The sequence below is a fragment of the Leptosomus discolor genome, chromosome 7 (genome assembly GCF_034619465.1).
Source record: "Leptosomus discolor isolate bLepDis1 chromosome 7, bLepDis1.hap2, whole genome shotgun sequence".
Taxonomy (NCBI): Eukaryota; Metazoa; Chordata; class Aves; order Leptosomiformes; family Leptosomidae; genus Leptosomus; species Leptosomus discolor.
In genome coordinates, this window is record NC_141397.1 from 19232086 (window position 1) to 19250689 (window position 18604).

General features: G+C 35.1%; 1 protein-coding gene across 2 annotated transcripts in view; it reads left to right on the top strand.

Annotated features, from left to right (window-relative positions):
* Positions 1-18604, top strand: part of STT3B (STT3 oligosaccharyltransferase complex catalytic subunit B) — a 53855-nt gene that overhangs the window by 23277 nt on the left and 11974 nt on the right. For both annotated transcript variants that reach the window (XM_086468721.1, XM_086468722.1), the window contains 7 exons: positions 1499-1786; positions 3517-3582; positions 7273-7372; positions 11990-12088; positions 13703-13849; positions 16533-16581; positions 18215-18369. In XM_086468721.1, the coding sequence (XP_086324847.1) occupies positions 1499-1786; positions 3517-3582; positions 7273-7372; positions 11990-12088; positions 13703-13849; positions 16533-16581; positions 18215-18369 (904 nt within the window). The remainder of the gene's footprint in view (positions 1-1498; positions 1787-3516; positions 3583-7272; positions 7373-11989; positions 12089-13702; positions 13850-16532; positions 16582-18214; positions 18370-18604) is intronic.

Below are 18604 nucleotides of genomic sequence, written 5' to 3' on the forward strand. Positions count from 1 at the left end.
GTATTTTAACTCCTGTAATTCTGGTACATGAAAGGAAAAGAGAAAAAAAAAAGTAAAACCAGTTATCTAAATCTCTTAAGGCACAAGTTTTAATCCAATGGTATATATTGAGTGGACTTCACGTGTGTACGGAAAGTGTTAGGATTTCACTGGGAAAAGACCTTTTGAAATTAAATTAGTGGGGCACCTGTGTGAAGCATCAGGAGTAGATAAGACTGGTACTGATGCAAGTTGCAAGACAGGAAAGGTGTATGAAACAATATTATCGGTTTAGAATACAAATATCGTTCATTGGTAGAATAGCTTTAGTAACACTAAGTGTCACATCCACGTGTTACATAATGTGTGAAAGCACATTAAAACTTTTTAATTATAGTACATACCATTTAAATGCATTTACAAAGGTTTTTTGTAGCAATTAGATCACCATTTGTTTTAGTATCTCAGAGATACTTGAGACTTTTTATGTAACATATATATGCGTTTTTTCTGTACTTGTCTTACATGAAGTAAACCCCTTATGGAATAGAATTGAAATGTTGATTGCATACATTATTTTGCAAGTGACATGGTATGGTATGTTTTAATAGTTTGTCTTGAAAACCAGCTCTCAAGGATTTATGCAGGGCAACATTCTGTCATCTGTTAATTTAATTTAGTACAGTGCCCTTCTTAACTTTCGAAAGAAACCAAGGCAGGTGAAGTACATATTAACTTTTCTAGTACATATTGATTTTTCTAGTGTTGATAAATGTGGGAGGTATAATTCCTATTAAGAATATTTAAAAGTTTTCCAATAGTCTATGATGGGTTCAATAGATTTGTGTAAGTCTATGCTGCCTTTTCTGGAGGACATCTTAATTCAATTTTATACGACTTTATTTTAATCCTTCATATCCAATTTTCACAAATATATAATACTCAACTGAACGTCCATCAGCTTTTCAGCTTTAAAACAAACCAAAAAATCCTGTTGATGCATGTTTTCTTTCTCCATGGGTAACAAGAAGTGAAAGAGTGGCATGGTATATTTTGGAGGGAAAAGGATAGTGCTGAAAAATGTTGGGTTTCTTCTTGTTGTCTTAGGGGTTTTGGGTTTGGTTTTTTATTTTCTTAAAGCTGTTAACTGGCTTGAAATTCTCTTGCAAACTGTAGCTTCTGCTTCTATACCTTAAGGAGAAATTCTTCTCATTATATGATAAATGTCAGGCAAGATAGGATATTATCTGTATGCTGCTTATTCATTTACAAAATGGATTATGTGTAATTGTTAGCATTTGGATAAAATTTGAAGAACCTCTGGTATTCAGTGGTGTTGTCAAAACATGATTGAAGTAGTATTAAAATAATTCCATTAGCTTCGTGTGCTCACTGCTTACATCAACTTAAGAAATGACTGTTTCATTGCAAATTATATGCAAATAAACCTAACCATGATAATTTTCTGCAATAACCTAGTGAGTCATTTTTTGGTTTCATTTTGTTTTCTTTCTTTTAGGTATACCCAGGATTGATGGTGACAGCAGGCCTTATACATTGGATTTTAAATATGCTTAATGTGACAGTCCATATAAGAGATGTATGTGTGTTCCTAGCACCAGTTTTTAGCGGCCTTACAGCTATTTCTACTTTCCTGCTCACCAGAGAACTGTGGAACCAGGGAGCAGGGCTTTTAGCTGCCTGTTTTATCGCCATAGTTCCAGGTTACATATCCCGATCAGTAGCAGGATCATTTGACAATGAAGGCATAGCTATTTTTGCACTGCAGTTCACATACTATTTATGGGTAAGTAATTGCTGAGTCTTTTGCTTTGGAAAGGTTTTTTGGTTCCTCCTCCAACCAAATGATTGATTTTTCTTAGAATCCATTGAATTCTTATTTTCCTCCCTCTCATCCCTCTTCCTCTTGGCTCTTAATCAGACGAGTGCTGAGAAGCCGCATGATCTGAACCACTCCATAATCACGCTCTTTAGTTTGCTATGTAAAATTACTGTTCAACTGATGTGTGCGTGTCCTGTAGTAGTAGTAGTAATAATAATGATGATAAGTCTATACATTTAAAGCAAACAGAAGGGTTGTTTCTGTTTTTCAGTTTGGAGGTATCATGTGAGCATCAAACTTTAGCCTCCTTCTTTAGCTGATGAAAAGCAGTAAACTCTGAATATAAAGTGCTCTGAATTGTCTTCTGGAGAAGCTTTTGACTGTATGGAGGGTCGAGGCTTTGACTTAAGCATCCAAATTAAATACCCAAAGCTATCTGGAGCAAGATATTAATATTGCTTGCATGGTTAAAATAAAAAAGTCTAATGTCTCTTAATTAGCCTACTTGCTAGTGCAGCTCGTCTGTCACTCCTTAATCTGTATGTAGAATTGCATCTGTAATGCAGTTTTGTATGAAGCAGCTTAGGCAACATGGAGTTCTTCTGCACTGTTGCATCTATTTTGGAAATATCACAAATAGCATAACTGTGTTGTTAATTCAGCATAGACACTATGTGGTGCTGTCCCTTGTGCGTTCCTTGAATGCATATACTTTTCACTTTGAGCGTCTCCGTGTATGTACATGGTCATTACAGCTTTTCCCATGGTTTTGTCAAGAGTTCTGCTTTTCATAAACAGATGCATCCTCACAAATTTTTTCACTATTGAATATTTCAATCTTGGGATGTTGTTGGTAGGAGTATAGTGGAAGGGAATTCAAGTTTTTCATGACTGAGTGGCTGGTGTTACTTAAATGCAGGTTTTTTAAGTCTGGCCTTGGAATGAACTGCAGCTGTAAAGGCGTACTGTATTTGATACCAGTTGATAGAATCAACCCACATGGTTACTTTAGAACAACTGAGACCTGATAGCAGTTATCTGTTCTTGTGGAACTCATATTTAACTAAACTGCATAGTGCAATAGTGTTTGTGCAAGCTCTTTTAGAATTATGTGTGAATCAAATCCATATTTATAGATAACGTTCTAGCTTTATTTAATGTCGGGTTTTTGTTCCTGTTTTCCTGCACCACAATCACCACCCTCAGTTTTGGACAAAATCATTCTCCTGGGCCAGTTTATGGATCCTGTGAAACCTTTAGTAGTATCTGAATGCTCTCATTAACCTTAATTGAGGTTTTTCAAAATTACAGAATCACTCTTTTATCTATAATTGCAGAGTTGGGTCTGATGCCAGGCAACATAAGCCATGGATAGTCTACACTTAGAATTATAAAGTGGTCTAATGTCTCAGAAAAAGTAGCACAGGGATGTTGCAACTACTTTTCTACCTCAGATCACGACGCAGACAGTTGCATTGCATCCTGCCTCTGCTTTAACTAGAGAAATAGGTATAAGCTGTTTTGTGTGTGAATGAATTGAATTTGTCGTTGGGTTTATGTGCATCAGATCAGAAGCATACAAATATAACTTGGTATGTGCTAAAGAAGTTTTCTCGACAGATGTTTTGGAATGAAATTTTGGAATATTGTCTGGTATTTGTTTGTCATTCATAAATACTTTGTTATTTTTAAAGGTGAAGTCTGTGAAAACTGGGTCAGTCTTTTGGACAATCTGCTGCTGTCTATCCTACTTTTACATGGTAAGCCTTTTATATATATAATAGCTAAACTATTCAAGTAGGGCTTATGTAATCCATATGTTGACAGAGAACAGAAGGAGGAGATTTTAATCTCTGCTGGAGCCATAATATAAAATCGTTGCTTTATATTACTATTAAAACCTTAAATATATAAGTAAAAAGACTTAATAAATATTTTGAAATTGAAAGTATTTAAACACAGTGAAAACAATTTTTGGAAAAGCTCTGAAGTATAATGACTTTACTTACAAATTTATTATATGCTGTGATAGGTACTCTGATTCAGCGGGATTTTTGTTTTAGTGCAGGTGAATTAGGGTGGAATTCTGATATTCATGTGTCCATGTGTCATTATTACTAAAATGCAATAATACTATTTAAAATTTATGGACAAAATTACACTTAAATGACTTTGAAAGCTATTTCTTTGGGTATAATTATGCCATAAAGTAAAGCTTACCACCAGAACTGCTGAATGAATTAAATGTCAGATTAAACAATCGTAAAGTCCCTTTTCATTCTTGAGCTATGAAAATGGAGGCTACTGCAGAGATGTTCCTAAGGGCTAACAGAGAGGAAGAACAGCGGTAGAACTGAGGAGATAAAACTAATAGCAAAATGGAGAGAATTGGTCGTGCCCCCTCCCCCCATCTTCTGAAACCTTAGACTTAAAGAATTTTCCTGTATGAATCAGTGAAAGGTCCTTTTTCCCCCGATAGACTTTTTTTTTTTTCGTGGCTATATGAAAAGTAAATTAGCCTCAATATAGCCAGTGGTGGGACAGTCAGGCTAATTGCTTGGTGTCGGTTAAGATTGAGGTCTCAAATACTGCTTTTCTACAGACAGGTAACTAGGCTTGCAAGAAAACGGAACTTATGAACTGTTTTGCATGCCTTAATTTAAAGTACAAGGTTAATTCAGAGGTTATCTGGATGCTGCCTAGATTTCCTCTAGCTTTAATATTCATTGGGTTTTCTCCGAAATTTTTGCAGTTAATATAGCAAATAATAGTCCTGTATATGTCACCAAAGAGGATAGCTATCTCCTCTTAGGAGTGTATTCATTTCCTCCCCATTCATCCTCCTTTTTGCCAAGTCATTAAGTAAACAATCACTTATTTATACACAGCATTGCTGTTTATATAGCATAATAGTGAAGAGGTCCTGTAGGTTTGGTACACACATGTGCAGTACAAAATCAGGCAAGTAAATTTGTGAATTGTTATATTTATATACCATAGTCTTTTTTATATTGTGCCAATTATTGTCAAAATCCTCTAAAAATGCTTTTCATAAATATAAGATAAAAATTACAGTACTTTTATAATTTTACTGCTGAAAAGTCACACAATAACAAGTTCTTTGCATCTTAGTCTGACTAGTGTCTTGGTGTGTGGGATTGTATGAGAGGGAGGGGATGTGCTCTAGAGTGTACATGGTGACAGAACTTACGGAATCAATGTCATAATCATGACATTCAATTCTTGAATGTAAATTGATGGTTTTTCCTTTTATTTTCCTTTCAAGTGCTGCCAGCTAATGAAAGGTTAAGATTTGTCCATAGTTTAGCCTCAGTGATTAGATGATACAATTTTATTGCTTGCAGAGTGTGCCTACTTTTCATCCCTGGTGATGAAAATATTTCCATATATTGTATTTCTCTTTGGGAAAGAGTTTTGTTAAGATGCCCTCCTAGACATTTTGCTTGGCTAAATTTTTAGGACAAAGCGTGATTGTACTATTCGTTATATAGTTATATAAGTACTATATATATATATATATATATATATAGAGTATAATATATATTCGTTATATCCCTTTCTCTGATGGGATTAGTTATGTTTTCAGTGTAAGTTGAAAATTAAATCATAATTTTGAGGTAGTAAGAGTCAGCTCTTGCATGGGGAGTTTGGGGAACAGCTCCTTGAAAGAGGAACAGATATTACATGGGCTGACAGAAGTCTTTCTTGATAACTAAATCTGATTAAAGTATATACCTAACTCACTGTGGTAATTTGACTCATAGCATTGCATTGCATTCCATAAGGAGAAGGGGTTTTTTGTTGCATTTGAATTTTTTAACATTTATTTGACTTCCGCAATTTCTGCTTTGTATAGCTTTTTATGATGAGGAGGAAAACCAAACAAAGCTTTACATTAAAGCAATCCTTGTAGGAGTAATAGCATGTTTTCACTCTTTTTGCCAATCTATGAGGATGCCTCAGTTTTGTTTGAAATGTGCCAAAGTGCATCTTCAGTTCAGTACAATCTTCAATGCTTAGATTTGGTTTAATATTTTGATAATTAGAGATGCAGGTCTCATGTCCATACAATCTATCTGCTGCCTGCTTCATTCAAACCTTCCCTAAATATAACAGTGTTCTAATTGCACATTTGTTCTTGTTCTATTTTGTCTTACCTCTCTTCATGTAATAGTTTCTCCCACTAAATACACTTGCCTGTGTAAGCCATCTTACTTCAGGCTAGTGATTTGGCAATACGATCATGACAATCTGAAATGAGCTTCTAGAAAACTTAGAAGGCTTCTTTTCTACTTGTTTCACATTGTCTGATTTGATTACCCCAAATTTTAAAATGCTGGGTTTTGTAGTATTTGTATCAAAAAACAATAGTACTTGGCCTTATCCTTATTTTAGAATCTCTTCTATAGAACATAGTAATTTGGGGTTCTTTTTGGATTCTAGGGCTTTAAAAGTATCTGCATGAATTTAAGCCCTAAAGTACAATTGAAGTGAAAACCACGTTTGCTACTGCACTATAAAAATTAAGATCTAGGGTAGGCACGATATATATGGGAGAAGTCTAGACTGTAATCTGACAAGAGGATGTGTGAAAATACAGATTGTCTAGTCAACATTAGCCCTTCTAAATATGTTGCAAATTTACATAACACGTTGTAATGATATCTTATTAAATCTTTATCTAAACCAGCAATCAGTGATATATTGATAACATTGTAGTGTTTCAGTTCTAAGTACATCATGCCAGTGCCTCTCAAGTGCTGCTGTTACTACAGTTTGCAGTATCCATGATATTGTTGTACACCATTCCACAGTGCTCAGCCTAGCTTCCCTATGCATCCACCTGTTTCCTTTCGTTTCTTTCCTTACACTGCAACCTACTTTGGCTGCTCTGTTTCAGTTCTGCTCCCAGAGGTGCACCTTGCTCTCTTTCTCCTCTCTGGCTGGAGATATGGTTCCCCATCCCCAGAAGAAAGTGCAGAGCATGGTGCTAAATTTGTATGTCAAAGTAAAACTTTGGATTCTACATGGGAGTCATGCCACTGCCTTGTGCTGCAACCTTCACCAGGGAGAAAAGCCCCTAGCATCAAATCATTCTTTGCCAGTGTGACCAGATTAGCTTGGGAGGAGGAGGAGATACAGGAAGAACAGCCTTGAAAATCCAGCAGCCCATTTTAGAAGTCTTTGATACGTGGGGGTTTTTGTTGTTGGTTTGGTGGTTTGGTTTTTTTGTTGGGTTTTAGTTTGGTTGGGTTGTTTTTTTAATCTTAAATATTGAAAGATTCTGGTGGTATTACTGGTAGTTCTGACTGCTTGTCTAGATATGGTTTGTGTTTTCTTGTCAGACCGTCAGGATGTAAATCCAGCATTGGCTATCCTAAGAATTTGCAGATCTTTTCAGATCTAATTCCCTGTTCCATTTCTCGTAGGTCTCTGCATGGGGTGGTTACGTTTTTATCATCAACCTTATTCCACTGCATGTGTTTGTTCTGTTGCTGATGCAGAGATATAGCAGGAGGGTCTACATCGGTAAGTTTTGTTCATTGAACAGTCATTCTCAAATGCTTAATCATGAGATATGACGTTAATTATACTGATGTGTTTTACATCAGGTTGAATTAAGTAATTGCATATCAGGTTGCATTTTATTAGTTTTATTACTGATTATGGTCAGTTATTCTCTACAACATGGAAATAATTAGTTAAAACGTACTCAGACTTCCAAAATTTCGTGTATGTAGCTGCCAGTTAATTTTCCCCTTTCTAGTGCACTGGAAAAAAAAACAATTGCATGGTTTGATATTTGTAGAACCCTTTTAATGTATTTTTTATATATATATATATATATATATATATATATATATATATATATATAATGTTTGTGTCTGTAATAATGTTTCCTTTTTTTTTCCTTTTCCTAGTGTGTTAAACAAATGGTATTTTAAAAAAGTTGTGCAGCAGAAATTATGCAAACGTATAATATATTGTGACATATATGAGAAAAGACATGGAGAATTTTAAGCAGCCGTGTGTGTTTTTATATAACCTAAACTAAAAAGTAGGGTAAGAGTCTGTCTACTCCACGTGAATCCTTAAGATTTTATTGGGTTAATGGATCAGCCTTCCTTCCCGTTTCAGGAATGTGTAATAGTGATCATAGGAGACTTTTTAATTGATTTGACTGACATTTAAATACCCTGTAAACTGTTTTTAAAGAGCCTTTACCAGTTAAATCAGTTGGCCATGTTGTAGGGGTGTGAATGAAATAAATAATAAGGCATTTGGGTATTCAGAGGTTTATAAGTTAGCTAGAACATTTTGACTCTCTAATGTGAATCCTTCATAGATAGTTTGAGAACATAGTGTGAGTTGAAGTGTAATATCACAGGACGTTTCATATTTGTAAATATATTTTCATTTTAATACCTTTTTATCTTTGTATTTTCAGTCATTTTAATGCTTTTTTAAGTGCCTGCTAGAGAAATTACTAATTTACATATATATTTGAACCATTGTATATTATAATAATTACTTAATTTACTCAAGTTCAGTTTTGTATTTTTGCTACCAAAACTGTGAATATTGGTTTCATGGTTCTTTGTTAAAATGTATGTAATTTAGAAATGGAAATTCTTTAAAAAAAAAAAAAGGGAAAAAAAAAAAAAAGCTCTAACCTATCTTTAGTTTTTAATGCTAGTATTACTTAACTTGTTCATTACTTCTTTATAACTTAAGGGGAAAGTAATTTATCTTGGTTTGCTTTTAAAATTGTTTTATTGAATATTTTCATTTTCCAATTTATAGGAGTTAGGAAAGAGAAAATTAAATCTACTAATTATAAAATCCTGAAGCAGTGTGGTAACCAGAAACAATAAAGAATAAGTACTCTTGCATTTTCAGCTTTCAATGAACTAGGCTTTGAACTTGTCTGGGAAAAATAGTACTGCAGGTTCATGTGACTTAAAGGTTTTGGCAGACGTTTGTTTTGCAAATAGCTACAGTGTTTTGAGATGTTACTACCCTTCAGCTGTGAGGGAGATGTCCTTCAGCAGATTTGTCAGGATGGAAGTGTGGTTGTTGCTCTGCTGTTCCATTGCAACTGCTGGCTTAATTTAAGGGTTCATGGGAAGCCTTACACACAGAGAAGTCCGTACATCTCATTAGTATGTGATTTCTAGGTTTGTTTAACAGGATGTTTTTGTAAAACAGGTAAGAATGTTCAAGCACTTCTGAGAGGAAATTCAGGTGTGCTTTACTTCCAAACTATTCAGATAGGGAGAACAGTTTACAAAAGCTCATTGAAATAGGGAGAATAAAGATATTTTTGGAGTTTTTGTGATATGCAGTTCCTAGTGTGCCTGCAGCAGTCTCATAATTCTCAAAAACCTACCCATATGCAGCTAAAACTATTGTAAACTAGTCTGAGCTAACAGTAGCTAGCAAAATCTGCATCCATTTTACCATTACTGAGAATTCTGGGGGTTTTAATCTCCAAATCAGTTGCTTATTTTTATTTTAAACTAGCACAAGCCTAACTTTTGCAACAGCTTAATGTTTATATAATAACATAAATGTAGAGAACAATATTTGGCGGCACCAAGTTTTTAAAAATAGTGATGATTTCCTGGTATATATTTTTCATATGCGTGTTCATACACCAAAGAAAAGGCTAATGGGACATGATCTGATATGCCTGGCAGTGTAATTCAGAATCATTTAATGAGTAAAAATTTCTAAGAATGTGAATTTTTTGCCAATTTTAAAATATTTTATGACTTGCAGGCAGATTAATTTATCAGACAGACAGCTTCTGACCCGCTTGGCATGCATGGTGATCATGCTACCTACATTTGAAAGATTAAGCTGTGCTTTTTTTTTTGTCTTGACAGTGGTCAGTATCTTTCATTCAGATCTTATTCAGCTTAATAATTAAGAACAAGTGCTTACAATTCCAGTGTATTAGCAGCACTTGTGTAAGTAAATAACATCTTCATTCAGACGTGGGAACCATTGATATTATTTTCTATTGTTGTATATGTAGTTTCTCTTGTAGTTTATCATAGGTTTAAAAAACAAATGGTTTTACATTTGGTAAGGTAGCAGTAGAGATTTGCGTCATGCTTGCACACTTAAGAGACTTGGTAATTTTTTTCTGTACTTTTTTTAAGTTCTGTGCACTTTTCAGAATATTTAATACAAAACACTTAAGAATCTTCCAGAATTTAAAACTTAATTTCAATAATTCCTTGTTCTTTGTCTTGGATTTTATCATTTAAATAGGGAGTAGGCATATATTTGTTAACTACTTGAGGATTCTGAAACTTCAGATGATGAGTGTTTATTTCTGATTATTATAATCCATTAATTGAAAGTATGCGGTCAAGTATTTGATTGTATTCTCTTGAGATTTTTTTCAGTAGGTTCTTCCTATGTTTGTGCAGTCTACAGCAACTAAAATTGTTTGTAAAATGAGTTTATACACAGTAGGTTTTTGTTCTTGACCTAGTCAAAGTTATAACCATGAGAGTAGCTTGCAGGAATCAAAATTAACTTATTGTCTTGCAAAGACTGTGCAAACAGCAGAATGTAAAGAAACGTGGAGAGTTTGTGATGATGTATCACCTTGATGTATCGAAGTTCATAGAAAAATTGTGTTGCTGTGTAAAGTAATATTTTCTTTTTCAATACCAGGCAGACATATGTGATAGCTATTTGAAAGAAATGGGAATAAGGGGTGGGGTGGGCGGAAGGAAAGTGGGCATAGAAAGTACAGCAGTGCAGAGCTAGGCTTAAAAAATGGTTTTACAATGGTCTAACAAATGTGAAATGTAGTGATTTATGCCAATCATTGAACTTCCACAGGATGGCACTGTTGTAACACTTTCATGGTACAGTAAATGATTTATGTTGTAGTGAATTCTTCAAAAATTGAGCTACCTACAACAAAAATGTGTTTCAGTGACGTAAGAGGGCATAGATCAGTAGCTAGGCCAAGTAGCACAATACAGATGCTTGGAAGAATATACCAGAGAAGACAGCAAGTGGTTGGAAGTATTGACACAGTCACTTCTGTGGCTTTTGGAAAGCATACAGTACCCTGGGGGCATAATCGCCCAGTGAGACTAGACAGGTGCTATGGAAACAATACCACTGGTAAATGATGCACTCCCCAAACCTGTTCTCATGGAGGTTAGCAAAGGATTGTATGAGAACAAGGGTCTTTTCATAAGGTCGAGGTCGTAACAAAGACAGTCATTTATGATTTGAAGGAGTGTTTAAAAATCTGGGAGATGGATTATTGCTGTTTGCCACTGAAGTAAGAAAGCTTCATTTGAACTTGAAGTTGGCTGGTTACTTCAAATGTAATCAGACTTATGGCTGTTCAGATTGGTAATTGTCTCTTCCCCTCCCCTCTCTTCTTCACCCTGGAGTACTGAAGATCAAAACCCTGTCAAAATAAAGTATGTGAATCTTAGTGCGTACATAAAAATGATTCGTGTTATTAATACAAATAATAATATTAATTATATTCTTGGTCTCTATTTTCTGGGGGGTTATGAGTCCTCATGGTTTATATAGATCCATTAATACATGTGTTTAATATTAATTTTAATTCTATTGCTTTTCATTTTCTTGTCATGCCTCTGCTCTTGGGTTAAAAAAAGAACAAGCGTACCTCTGCATTTTCTGAATAGGTAGTGGACTCTTACATGTTTTGCTCCTTTGAGGTCTGGTCCCTTCAATTTCTCCTCATGTAGAAAGCTTCTTTTGTCACTTGTTATCTGAGAGCACTTCCCCCATCCGTGACCTGTGAAAACAACATGGGAAGAGAAAACTATTTCCAAGCTAGAGCATCTTAGGAAGATGGTTTATTTCCCTAGGAGGAGAAAAAACAGCGCAATTAAGAACAACAATACTTTGCTACTTCCTCTAAAATTGGATGCAATAGGCAGGTCTGTTCTAGTCAAAGGAGGAAAAAGTAATTAGGATGGTTGAAATATGTAGAATGTTTCAGTTCTCTTTCAGTGTCACTGAAGTCAGGGGGAGGATGGACTCTACTATGGAACCAATGCTTTCTGAAATGTGTGTATTCATTTTCTTCCCACTTTTCTTTTCCTTCCCTCTCCTCACCCTTTTCTTTCCTAGCATATAGCACTTTCTACATTGTGGGGTTAATACTGTCGATGCAGATACCTTTTGTGGGATTTCAGCCAATTAGAACAAGTGAACACATGGCAGCTGCAGGTAAGAAAATTAAATGTCTGCTTCCAAACACCCTGTTTAGCACAGGAAAACCTCAAATCCTTGCAGCTTTTATTTCCTTGTATTAGAAAGAACACATACTAACAAACCAAATTGTTAGAGAGTTACAACTTAGTATCTGTAGGGAAATTTTCATTCCAATTGACACATTATCCTTCTTTGTGTGAGCTAATGGAGGTAAAATGCCTGCATAATGCTGGATCAGTTAAGCATTCTGACAAGCACTTATTTTGCGCATTGATAGTCGCTACAGGTTTGCAATATAATGTTGCCTTCAAGCATTGTACAATTGAAACATTCGTTATTGGTAAACACAGTTTTTACTGGGCAATTTGGTTTTAGAGTTGATAGTATTCTGTAATTTTTCAAAGCGGGTTATATACGAATGACTTAAACTACTAATCAGGAGGCTGATTTTTAAATAACTGATTTCAGTGTTTGGTTCTTTTTATTTCTTTAAAGTGAGTTGATTTTTCGATAGTTGTTACAGTCAGATATCTTGATGTCTTGACAGCAATAACCTGTACTAAGACTGATAGGTTTATGTTTAAACTGCATACACTGTTTCTGTGATATCGTTTAGTTTGTTAGATTCCTCCAGTTTTTTATTATGTGTAGTCACTTAGCAAAATGTATTTGGGACAGCAATTGGAATATCCTTTAAATTTACCAGAAAAATACTTTTAAAAATGGATATTTTTTTGAGCAGTCTGAATAGAATGGAAAGAGTAAAGATTATCAAACCACATTTTGCATCTGAAGGATTTTACATTTGTTTAGTGACTAGAGCTTTGTGTCTTTCTGTAGGAGTTCAGAACTAGTGAATTTCAACATTGTGCACCTCAATAATCTTAAATTGAAGAAAGACTGTACACTTGAGTTCTATTTTCTTCTTCTGCCAGCTACCAGTGAATTTTCACTTTTGAATGGACTAATCATTGAATTTATCCGATTATATACATTGAAATGAATAACAACAGAAAAATCTGGTTTAATGCTAAACTCTAAACAGCCTTTTTGAGGGTGTGGGGTGCTTACCCAGTGAATTCTGGTGTTTCAACACTAGTTGTCTTATCACTTAATGCTTGTTTGGTTTTTTGGTTTTGGTTTGTTTGGGGTTTTTTTCCTTTCATTAAATCCTGCTGTTTTGTTCAGTAGCTTAATTTCCATATATTTCTATATTAGTATCGTTTGTGTCTTGCCCAGGGTCTGTGTCTTACTTTTTCACCAGGTCTAGGTATGTTAACCTGTGTTTTTGTCATAATTGATGCGATCTAGTTTGCTGGTGATTCTGTCCCTTATCCAAATTTAATTTGGGAGCAAAGAGGCGTTGGGTATTGGAGCTCTTGATATGATAAGCAAAGAATGTTTTGGAGAGCAGTTTCTCTCATTGCAAGTTTCTGTCATTGCAAGAAAGTATCACCCCTGTTAAGTATTAAAGCCTATTTGTCATAAAGTGATTTTTATATTAGTTTTTAGATGTAAGGGTGTACCTTACATTTATTTTTCTATTTCAAATATAGCCAAAGTATGCCAATTGCTTTACAGCTGTTACTGCTTTTGAGCATTTAAACAAAAACTTTCTTCTTTCTTTAGGTGTTTTTGCACTGCTGCAAGCTTATGCATTTTTGCAGTATCTGAGAGACAGATTAACAAAGCAAGAATTTCAGACATTGTTCTTCTTGGGTGTCTCACTAGCTGCTGGTATTGTATTCCTCAGTGTCATCTATTTGACATACACAGGTAAATAAATGTGAAGCTCGTTTACCTTTGGAGTAGGTAAACCAGGTGATCAACATTTGGTTTAGCCTAAAGTAGTTGTTGGCAATGCCACAGCAAACCAGTGCCTGTGTTACTCTATATTTCTGTGTTTTAGAATTCATTGTGCTTTCTGGGGTGCAGAAAAAAACCAAACAACTTTGTAGCATCATTCCGGTATTTCGGGTTTATCCACAGTCCACATAATGATGTAAAAAGTCAGACTGGATGGGGAACATAACTATAGCCAAAGCATATTATGAAGATACGTACAGTTTATCTATTCTGAATAGTGTTGATAGGTCAAGGTCAGATTGCTTACTTTCTGAAATACTTGAATCTGATTTCTGTATGACTGGAATTCATCTGTAAGTTCTTCTTTACTTCTGTGATTCAGCCTCCAGTCTCCAAGGTGTTTCTACCCAATCTCACAAGAACAGTTTGTCTTTGCTTGGTTGCCATCCCCAGATGCCTCACTGCCATCTTCTGATTCCATGATATACTGCCTTGGTGACCTGATACCATACTTCCTTCCCCTGATGAAGAAAAAGCAGTCTTGTTTTCCTAGCTAAATATATGGTACACGTGCAAAAATTGACTTCTGCTCGGTTTAAATAGCATTATCTTAATATCACACCTTAAATATAGTTCCGTTTTGTCAGGGTTTTATTTTGGGGAAAAAACACTTTCCTGAGACATAACGTGGTTTTATTTTAACTGACTTCTCTCTTGTACTTCTTTATAGCAGTGTTTCTGGCATGATTTTTTTTGTGTCAATTGTTTTTAACATTTTGGACTGTTTAATAACAGTTTTATTTGTGTCAAGTATGAAACCATTATTCCAAAAGAATACTTAGCCTCTCTGACTGAAAGTCTTCTAAACTGTGATTGTTTGTGACTTGCTTTTCAGTACATGTGAGCAGGTCCTACTAATACTTAGCAAGAATTTTCAGACTGGCATATCAAAATGAAATTCGGCTTCTAATCTCAGTATGCAGCAAAATACGTCTTCTGTTGCAGTTGTTAGGAAGTTCACTGATCAGTATTGCTGCTTCACTGGATGGAACAAACCTCGTTCCCTCAGCTTCTGGTATGCTGTGCAATTTGGGCTCCTGCCCATCTCACAGCACTCTTAATCCCTCTCTTTTCTTAACGATGCTCTTGCAGAAGGATGCCCACATCTGAACGCTGTATGCCAAGTGCAGCACCTGGAAGAAGGGGCTTGAGGTTCTGAATTGAAGTCCTGCATGCCATAAGGCATGTCAGCCACTCTTTTTAATTTAGCATGGTTCACTGTTTTGGCCTCTGGGATATTTTTACTTTTTTGCTAGCCACCAGCTGGACCCCAATCCACTGAGTACTACTTTGAGCTTGTCAGGACAGCCAATTTTCAACCTGTCAATGGTCTGTTTGTCCAGCCCATTCTTCTTCAGCTTGTAAATGAGAAATGTAGAAAATGGTTCAAAAAGCATTTAATAATGTATTTCAGGAGGCTGTGCTTCATAATCTTCTCAGGGACTCAAGGTACTGGCCTGTAGTTTCTTGCATATTCCTTCTTGCCTTTCCTAGAGGCATAGCATTAGCTGTTTTCCAGGCACCAGGGGCCTCCCCTGTCACCCTGATGAAGATGATGGGTAGTTGTCATATTAGCCAACTTCTTGAGCATCCTCAGGCGACCGCCATCTAATCTCACGTTTTCAATAGACCATAACTGGTAGTACTCCATCTGCTGGCAGCTTTTATATGTAGCTGCATGCAGTGGTTTGGGAGCAAGATTTGCATCTGAAGACCGAAGGGAAAAATGTCTTGTTGTAGAACATTAACCAAGATATTTAAATGTCTAAATTAGATATTAATCTAAAACCTTCAGTCAGATTATGCTAATTTTCAGTATCAGATAGAGGGAAGACTTAACTATGTCATGCATAAAGGTTTGGGTAATAAATAAAAGGATTTAACTTTCTTTTGTTTCAGCTTGTCTGTATCTGTCTTCAGAGGGAGCTGAAACAGTTGCAACGAAAGCAGAAATAAATTTTAAGAAGAACCGTGTTAATAACTTCTAATAATAATTTTTATCTTTCATCTGATAATGATACTGTTTCTTTTCATTTTAAGATAGTCAAGTATGTAAAGGCTTGGTCTAAAAATAAAATACATAAAGCTTATCAGCATATCTAACAGCAGCTTTTATATTCCGTGCCACATGTAGATCCATCAGTAGAGAAACAATAGGAAACCCGTGTTTCATTGAGTATTAGTGTTTTGGCTATAGATTGTTCCTAGTTTCCTGCTCAGGCATTTCAGAGAAATACTTTCTTACAATTTATGTTTTCTTTTTCTTACACTTCTTTGCAGAGTATATGTTGCTATCTGTCATGTTCTTTGAGAAATACTATATTTATTATTGTATTGCTCTGACTTTTGGAAGTGTGTGTGTCTTGATACTCAGCGAGTACAATGTGATCCTCTTAAAGAGTGTGTTCTTCTGAGACTAGCTTCATGGTTGGTAGACTTTATAGCCTGCCTAATGCAGTAGGTCTGGTTCATATATATTACAAGTTCAGTGAAATTTCTTTGGTTTTGTGCTATTATTTGAGGGAATAGAAAAATTACTGCACTTAAATACCTAAGCAGCAAAAGTGGATTTTTTTTCCCTTCTCTTTTTCAGGTTATATTGCTCCTTGGAGTGGCAGATTTTATTCATTGTGGGACACTGGGTAAGTAAGCATAAAGGATATAAGGATTTAGATATCAATAGCATTCTACTGAAAACTAATAATCTTTTGCTCTCCTCATCGTCAAATCCATTTAGTATTTCAGGCAAGGAGAATATACTGGGCTTTAATCAGTTATCTAAAGAGAGCATTTGTAGTAAATGTTTCATGATGTTTGCAACCATTTCACTAATTTGTCTATTAAATTTCTTGCTTCTTCAGGAGTCGTTGAATATGTAATGGTGTATGTTTTTCTATCTGAAATTGTAGTACTTCTCAGCATAAAATAACCAAAAGCTGTACCAACAGTTGAGGACACATTTAAAAATTGCTAAGGGCCTTAAACTTAGACTATTTTCATTGCTCAACATTGCACAAAATCACTAAGATGTTGCACATATGATCTTGCATGTTGCCTCTTTATTAGGTTCATACATTTGGTTTGTGTATACAGACATCTGCTCTGAACAATTCTGTTTTATTCAAGTGTGTTTTCACTGATAAAAACCCGTGTTAGTTAATATTTTGGCTTAGTTAACCTTTAAAAATCCAATGTTGAATTATTTAGCTAGCCAAGAGAATAGGAAAAAAACTGAAGATATTTTTCTCAGATAAATGTATTTAAAGTGAAATTCAGTTGGTAGATTTTATTTTTTTAAGGTTGAAAGTAGGGGTAGGAGAACCTTTAAACTTCGCAGTTCAGGCTTTTTCAGGCTACAAAGTCCAGCTCATACAGGACTATGTACCAGCTCTGTAATAAATATAGTAGACTAGATGTCACTCAAGAAGCCTCAGGTTTATCTGAAGAACATACAGATGTTGTTCTCTGCCTATAAAAGAAGTGGTCTATATACATACAAAGCATTAAACTTTTGAGGGCTTGTCTACATTAGAAAATCATATTGTGTTAAAACACACAATGCAGTTTTGAATGAGAACTAGATCTCAGTGAAGAAAAGGACATATGTCTGGTACCTCACCATTTAGTCATGTAGCAGCCCAGCTTAGGTCCATATGTGTAGCTGTCTTTAATATAGAACACAGTTTTGTCCTTGCCTGCACTGAGTGTTTGACATGTTGTTTAGTTGACATGTATTTCCAAGTGTAGACAAAGCCTGATTTTTTTTTTTCAGCATCTAAAAGAATGTGGGGGCATCAGTAACTAGTCTGGTATTTAATACTGTAACTTTCTCTACTAAGAAAACGAAGGTATTCTGTGTAGATGAGAGTTTTCAAAATAGTGTTGGAAGTCTGAGACTTACTGGTATGAATAGGTTATCTCTTCAAAATGTAATGATGGGTCTTCCATAGCTGCGTGTTTTCTTTTTTATGAATTTGGCTTCACAGTTAGCCATAATAAAACAAAACATCCATAATTTTCATTCTTTTAATTAGTATGGAAATAATCCTTTCTATTGGTGTTTTAAATAGCTCTATACACCAAATACTTCCTAAATACAGTAAGACCTGGGGACTTTTTTGGTATAAAAATTTCATCAGATTTATGCTGAATAAAGCACTTGCCATTTTAAATTGAAATGCTGCCGTTGAAATTAATTTCAGAATTCCTAATGTTTACAAGCTTTAATAATTTTATCTTTTCAAAATAATTTGAACTGAATTTTTTTTAAAAAAGGTATGCGAAAATTCACATCCCGATCATTGCCTCTGTGTCTGAGCATCAGCCTACAACATGGGTTTCCTTCTTTTTTGATCTGCATATTCTCGTGTGTACTTTCCCAGCAGGGCTGTGGTTCTGTATCAAAAACATCAATGATGAAAGAGTCTTTGGTAAGAGAAAATATTTAAAATTTGTTTTGAAAAATCTTGCCTTCAACTTGATTCTATTTTGGTTTTGTTTGCTCAAAGCTGGCTTGTTCTAGAAAAAGGTTTAAGAGTGATGTGTTTAAAAATTATTAAAAGTTGCCTGCACCTAGCAGTATTAAAACCATTTGTAAAAATGCAGAGATGGTGAAATGGTGGTGGAGTGTCGAGCTGGGATTGAAATATCTGTCAGTACGGTTCT